General features: G+C 42.4%; 1 protein-coding gene across 1 annotated transcript in view; it reads right to left on the bottom strand.

Annotated features, from left to right (window-relative positions):
- The window catches only part of CHPT1 (choline phosphotransferase 1), a 19298-nt gene extending 13406 nt beyond the window's left edge, over window positions 1–5892 (bottom strand). Inside the window, exon 1 of the mRNA XM_014528728.1 lies at window positions 5875–5892. Coding sequence (XP_014384214.1) covers window positions 5875–5877 — 3 coding nt within the window. The 5' untranslated portion in view covers window positions 5878–5892. The remainder of the gene's footprint in view (window positions 1–5874) is intronic.
- Between the last annotated feature and the right edge of the window lie 1963 nt (window positions 5893–7855).

Raw genomic sequence — 7855 nt, forward strand, 5'->3', positions numbered from 1 at the left:
CCCCCCGGGAGCCAGTGGCCTGGTGGAGGGGCCATGGGTGGTTGGCCAGCCAGCCCTGGCCCTGATCAGGGTGGGGGGGCCAATCTGGGGTGGGACTGGGTGGAGGGAGGGGCTATGGGCCAATCAGGGTGGTCGGGGCGGGGATGGCCAGGGAGAGGGGCTGTGGGAGGTTGGCATCACAGCAACTGATCATCAGTCGTTCTGGTTGTTACAGACGCTGGCTTTTTATATATATAGATAATAATGAGTGACAGTAAGCTAGCTTCTGTTTGAAAATAGCTCAATCTAAGCCAATCGACACATTTTCTTGTGTCATACTTAATATCACCTCTGTGTGTTATAAAGAAGATTCATAACCTTCCTTCTACAGGTAAAAATGAAACTGAGCAATCAAATGAGTTGCTCTAAGTCATCTGGGTAGAAGGTCTCAGAAGCCCACATTGTGAGAAGCACAAAGTTAAGTCACTGGGCAAGGATTAGGACTGGATTTTGATTCTTTCAATACTATACATATATGGCACTAGATTTGACATTATTCAAACAAAGATGGATTACAGGATGGAGTATCAGGGGATTGGATTTACTCTCCATCCTCATAAAACAAGAAAAGCAATAAAATAAATGAAACACCAGTTTTCAGACATTGCAGGCAATACAGGACGTGATCCCTGTAGAAGGGAAACAAATGAGGTGAGCCTATGACTGCAACAGCTTATGGCTTAGAGGCAGTTTCTAGGCCATAGGAAAGAAATGGGGGACCTGAACAGTGCCCAGTGATCTGCTGTGTTGAAGAGAAACATAGCATAGTTTAGGATGGCTAAGGCAGCTAGAATTTGTGAGGCAGAGCATGGGAGAAGAGGAAGGTGCTCAGGTGATTACTTATAAGGCATTTAGAAAAGTACCTGGCATATAGAAATGAGGCAAGATAGTAAGCTAAAAAAATTCCTTGGCAAGTGGAATGGGGAAGCCAAGACAGATAGTTGAACAAACTGGCGGAGCAATTTACAGCTACATACAAGTGGTCACCTCCCTAGAGATAACATCTAGGCCTCAGTTGTATTTCAGCTCCAGGCCCAGAAAAGCAGCAAAAGGAGGTGGTCGAAGCCAGGAGCAGCTGCAATGACCAATGACCCCCTGCCCTGGTGCTGACCAATCAGCAGAGACCCTGAAAGAGCACATCTGGAAAGCTGATGAATATGCTGCTGAAACCTTCCCTGAGACCTCCCCTAAGATTCCCAATGGCAAAAGAGAGAATAAAGCCCTTAAGACAAAGGACCCAGCTCAAGCTCTCCCTCCTAGGAGCACGCATCACATTTCTTCCCCCTCAGGCAAGCATCTCCTAAACGCGCGAAGGCTCCCCAGGAGACTTGCAACCAGGGGAGCAGTGGTCAGCAGCAGCTTGTCCCCCACTTACCCCCAAATCTGTCTCCAAGGCTTTCTTTTCTCTTTTGACTTCTCAGTGAGCCAAAGCGGCCCTGCTTCAGCTCATTTGTTTCCTATAACATTTTTAGAAACCAAAGCAGCCCACCCCAGCTCATTTGTTTCCTATAACACTTTTAGAAACCAAAGCAGTCCAGCCTAGGCTCTCCTGTTGTTTCTTCTATGCTAAGCCCTTCATTGTTTTACTGTCCCCAGCTTTAATAAACATATCCTCATAGTCACCTGGACTCATATTGTGAAATCTTTTCTGCACAAAGAACCCACACACTACCAGCTGGCCCTAGGCAGACCTTCCCAGGGCCAGGTTCCCTGACCGGTATCAGAAGGAGCTCAGTAAATTTTAATTATTTATTGTAACTGTTATTACTGGTACTACCTGCATAAGATAATTTTAGGTGCGTCACGGGTAAATTTTTCATTTCAATATTTACATCTTTATTTTAGTGCATTTAGGAAAAATTTAATGTGGTTATTAAAAGGCTTAGAATGAGCCTAAGTCTTTAAAAAATGAAAGTTGATGAAAGAAAAATAGTAAATAAAAAATAGTATAGATAATACACAAAAAGCAAATCTTCCCAAATTAAAATTTAGGAAATACTGGAACTATACAATGCTCATTTATACGTATGAATTTCTATACTTAAAAAAAAAAAAGGCCTCTTGGCTTTAAATAACCTTGGGTATAGTTGACAGATATACAAGATGTTACATAACCAGTAACGACTGGGACATTTCAATGATCCAAAACGTCAACTGACTACTCTCTCCATAAAAATAGAAACTGCATTTGTAACAGGGAGAAAAAAAACTGTTAAGACAGATCTTGCATGTGTGAAAAAATGTAATAGTAGTGTGGTGTCAAAGGAGGACTTTGATCCTAGTGGAGTGATTCTAGTGATTTTGAGAGAAAATTCTTGGGGTTTCTAACAGACTGCCTGGTCTAACCCATATCACTTGCCTGTGATACTGTTAAGGCGTTCACCTGGGCTGGATGGGGCACTTCCTTGTTTACCGAGGGAGGCTCCAGAGGCCTTGGGTGTCAGGAAGGGTAACACTGTTCTCAAGCCACTCAGGAAGGGCCCTGGGGGCTAACTGGTTTCAACAGGGATCTTTGGCCTCAGCTCTGGTTAGGGGCCAGCATTTGAGAAGGGCACACCCATTCCCAGGAGGCAGGTTCCAAGCTGGGGAAGGAAGCCAGTCAGAGATGCAGTTGTTAACCAGCACTTCAGGGCTACAGGGGCTTTATCTGTACTTTGAGAGGTAGGCTTCTTTTTCTATTTTGTGTGAAAAGTCGTTTTAAAAAAACGAACTCCCAACTCTAGTACTTACTAGAGTTCTTGTTGAAAATGCCAGACTCCCATAGTGCTAAGGGGAACAGGAAGGAAGAGGGGCATGAAGAGAACCCCTGGGGTCAGATCTATCATCAAAGTCAACTGTACCTGGCGCTCTAACATCTGCTCAGTTTCATAACTTCACAAACTCCAAGTGGCCAGAGCCTTATGCCCAGGTCAAATACACAGGGAGTGTACACTGATTTAAAGCTCTTTCCATACACTACAATGCCATGTTTTAGCCACACTTGAACCAGAATCCTCAAGGAGAAACAGCTTAGTCCTTGGGAATCGAGTGCAGGAAGACCACAGGAATCAAGGGGCAAACCCCACGGCACAGCTACTTCCACATCACCTGCAGAAGTTCCTTCCAGACAGGGCTGGGACCAGGGTGCGGCACAATTTATTCTCAGGGTGGTGCACCTGCCGGCTTACATTCTGAGGCCTGAGTGCCTGCTTGCCTCACTCAAGTCCCGGCCCTGCTTCTAGACCTTTCACCTCCTGAAAGTTTGGTGTTTATATTTTATTTTAGAAGGAGAGGCCAATCCCTTACAAGAGTCCTGCCTTAATAAATGATACTTGTTAAGTTATTGAGCTGGATAAAAAAGGAAATAGACCAGATTTCAAAGAAACCAAACCTATACAAAAACTGAAAAGGAATCTACAGATTATTGCCTTTTCTTATTCCCCCAACAAATAACTCTTTATAGTGCAAAGGCAACTATAATCTAAATTATTAAGACAGGGAATAAAACATTTCTTAGGGTCTTTCTTACTTTCTCAGATATACTTGCTTTTCGATTCAACTTTCTATCATAAACAAAAGAAATTGTTTAGTGCCCTTTGACCTACCTCTATGCTAGGCACCCATCCACTATAAACACACTCTTAACAGAGACACCAACGTGGATTTATATACACAGACCGAAAAGATAAAGCAAAAACATTTACTCAAATCAACTTAAACAATGGAGCCACAGTTTATACCAGTCAAAAACAGGTGTACGAGGGTTTTATGGTAGATAAATGCTACTAGGCTGGAGTTTGAAAAACTAGATGGGAATCACTGAGTTTTCTCATATGCAAATGTAGGAATCACATTAAATAAGCCCTAAGTCCCTTCAAACACTAGGGGTCTATGATTCTACTTAGGATCAGGCAGCCAAGGAATGGGGGCCAAGGACAAGGCAGCATTAAGATAGAACTGCTTCATCAAAGTAAGGAGGAGGCCATTCAGTTCTTGTTTTCTCTATTCGCCCCAACTCCTGCTTACTCTTGGTAAACTTACCCAGGCCAAACAACTGCTAAGTATTTAAGACCCAATAAAACTGGATAAGGTTGGACAAACATGATCTCCCGATTACATTTTGTTATCTCATTTGTGCAGTCAATAATTCAGCAAATAGTTTTACTAAATCTCTTGCTTTATGTAAGGCACTGTGCTGAGGAGAATGGACAAATGAGCAATCGCTGTCTGAATTTAAAATTTGGCAGGTTGTCCTGCTCAGTAAAGACACACATAACCTAAATCAGGGGTAGGCAACATCCGGCCCTCGGGCTACATAAGGCCCACGATATCATTTGGTTTGGCTCTGACAAGGCATTAGAGTTAAGTAAATTAAATGTTTGACCAAATATTACAGGCTAATTTTTAAGTTGATAATTCTATATGGCCTGAGAATGATGTTATAAATACCCAAAAGGCTTTTGGCAGAAAAAAAGGCTCCCCAAATGGAGAACAAAGACCTGCAGTGAAGCATAGCTTTCATTTTTGGGATCCGGGTCTCCATTTAAAGCTATATACCCTGAAGAGGTTAATTTCCCTTCAGTTTCCTCATCTATAAAATGGGAATAATAATAGTACCTTTTCATAAGTCCTTGAGAGGATTAAATGAAGTAACAGACAAAAGCAGCTTCAAATAACACCAGGTACAACATAGTCAATACCTGGTCAAGATTAGTTCTTATTATTAGAGTTTAGAAGATTAAGTGGTTGATTTGACTACGGAGAAGGAAGAAATATTTCATCAGGAGTTAGCGTTAGAACTGGGCATTAAAAGATGGCAGTGGGACAGGAGAAAGGAAGAGGAAGGAGAAAAGAGAGGGACAAGGAGAGAAAGCCTTGCTGTATAGTAAGCAGTTCCATTTGGCTGGAGTGGAAAGGTCCTTACCAGAAATGGTGGTGTGAAATGCAATTCAGAGTACTTGCATTAACTTTTTCCTATTCATTTCCCTTCATCCCCCAGTCATGTCCTAAAAACTAACACACTAATTAAGAAATAGATCAAATCTTATTACTATAGATATGTAGTCTGCATTACATACATGTAATCCTCTATGAGTAAGATTATTTCTTAGTAGAGGCCCGGTGCACAAAATCCATGCATGAGTAGGGTCCCTAGGCCTGGCCGATCAGGGCCAATTTGTGGGGTGACCGGCGGGATGATCGAGGGGGCCCCCCGCTGGCACCTGCCTTGGCCAGCTGGGCGCCACCTGCTCGCTGGCCCCGCCCCCCGCCGCTGCCACCACCGATTGCCTCCCTCTGCAGGGTGATCAGAGGGCCCCTGATGGCACCCGCCTTGGCTGGCCTGAGGCCTGCGGGCTTGGGGCAGCTCCTGTGTTGAGCATCTGCCCCCTGGTGGTCAGTCTGCATCATAGTGACCGGCCATGCTGCTGGTTGTTCCACCGTTCAGTCAATTTGCATATTAGGCTTTTATTATATAGGATATGGGTAGATAAGACTAAACCTCTAAATCTAAAACCCTTATGTGTTTTTCCTGATCCTTTATGGAAGCAATCTGTCAAGTCTGAAAAAGCACGAAGAATTCTTAAGTCTAAGCATAAGGAAAACAAGTTCCAAGGCAGATTAAAGTCACTTAACCCTCTGGTCCTCAATTTCCTCTTACTAAAAATATATAGTACTACTGTTACTTCAAGATGAATAGACAGAAGGATATTAAAATGGTGGAAAGACTACTGTAGGAAGGAAAAAATTTGCCAACGTCCTGGGGTTGATATAAGACACAAATGCAACAATGGATGTGAAAACACTTTACATATCTGATAAATATTGTATAAGATACAAGGTTTTTTTCCTACATACCATATACAAAAAGGCAGGAACTCCAGATAAGAAGGTGGTAGTATATGTAAAAAAAATATAAACTTTGGTGTCCGGCAGACTTAGATTAGAACCCTAGCTCTGTGATCTGAAAGCAAAACAGCGCTTTTCTTTCATGTTGCTGCTGGAATCATCAGACAGGCCATGTGAGTCCCGCAAAGGTGTTTCTCCTCACTGCTTCAGCCACTTTAGAAGCATGTGCGGATCTATTGACATATTTTAGAAACTCTTCTTGCTTTCATCTTAGCCCTTACCTCCCTTTTTAGATCATTCTGATTTTTTTTACTTTTTTTTAAATTGCCCCCCCCCCTTTTTTTAAAGAGGCTGAGCCTAAAAATTAATTAATTATACTTTGACCTCTTCCTTCACTCCCCTCCCCGTACATCCCTAAACAGAATCTCTTGGACTTGTTTGTATGCCCTGTTCTTTCTAAGTGCTCAACAAATGGTTCTTAAATTAATAACAATATTGAAAAGTTCACAATCTAACTGGCAATTATCAGAAACATCCAAATACCTTTGGGCCAAATCTAGGCCGAAGAAGAACTACATTTTATTATATATTTTCAGGACATTTTTAATAACAGTAATATTTTTAATTTGTTGAGCAAGTTATAACGTTTTACGTTTATCTGCATGTGATTTATCTGGGTCCTCACTGCAGCCTTGTGAAATTGGTTTGGCAGGTAGCGCTTTCTATTTTATATCTGGGCAACAGACCAGCCATTCTCTTCTTAATGTGGGAGAGCCATAGTAGAACCCAAGTCTTTCTCATTCTAGCCAAAAACTAAAGCAACTTACTTTTTGCATAAATATGGAAATGAATAACAATAGGAATGTCTGCCCAGAAATCATCTATAATAAACATAACTATCAGTCAGCAAAATGTGTTTAAAAATGTAGGCTCCCTCCTCAGGCCTCCCCCACGCTATATTGTCTGTCCATGGGCTATGCATATATGCATATAAATTCTTTGGTTTATCTCTAAAGCGGGAGTGGGGTTGAGGGAGTCAATGGGAAGAAAAAAGGGAACAGCTGTAATACTTTCAACAATAAAGATAAATTTTTAAAAAGCCTTACGCAACAAAGGCAATAACTGCCCAACTGCAGCATTATTAAGTCCAACTGACACATCAAGTCTGTAACATGAGTTTGCACTTTTCATAAGACTGTATTTTAATTTTGTGTGGATTAATTTTGATTTTTGGGGGGGTGTGGATTATTTTAAACCACTGTGTATTATTTCTATGGTCAATGTTTCTTTAATAAAAAAAAAGCATTCTAAGTGGGGGAAAATGTAGGAGCCACTAATTATTATTTTTTTAAATGGATGTATATATGGAGGACAGGAGATATTTCCGCTGTATTCATGTTACCCAACCTCAGATCACATTAGTTCTCCCACAGGATCTATGTTCAAATATGATTATAAAGGGAGTTCACTATTTGGAGGGCAAAGACAGGAAAACAATGTCATAGAAAGTGCAATGTAGCCTTTATCCCTGCACTCTACAAAGCTATAGGAAGAAGGTCCCCACCCTACCCCCGCCTCCAAAACCCTCCACACAGCCCAAGGGGTGCTACTGATGAACAGCTGTCAAGCCCACATTATTTACTCTTATTTGGGACACAGGTCAACGCCTTGCTGCTAATAAAATCCACTGGCTTTCATGCTCCCCGGGTCGTGATGATAAGGATGATCGCCTCGCTACCTTAGCTGGCGTTTCATGAAAAAGCCAGTGAGGCAAAGAGGAAGTTGTTACCTCTGAGAAGAGTAACTTCTCTTTGATGAACTACAGATACTCGCTCTGGAGGACCCTTTGTGGGGGTTCATGTCAGGATCACGAGCACAACCTTGAGAAACAGACGCCTGTCAGTGTCCACAGGGCACGTGGGGATGACCTACCTGACTGACCACCAGCCCCGGTGCCAGGCCGCCCGGGACGGTGGTGTCAGTGCCCAGC

The sequence above is a fragment of the Myotis brandtii genome, unplaced genomic scaffold, assembly GCF_000412655.1.
Source record: "Myotis brandtii unplaced genomic scaffold, ASM41265v1 scaffold65, whole genome shotgun sequence".
NCBI classification, from domain to species: domain Eukaryota; kingdom Metazoa; phylum Chordata; class Mammalia; order Chiroptera; family Vespertilionidae; genus Myotis; species Myotis brandtii.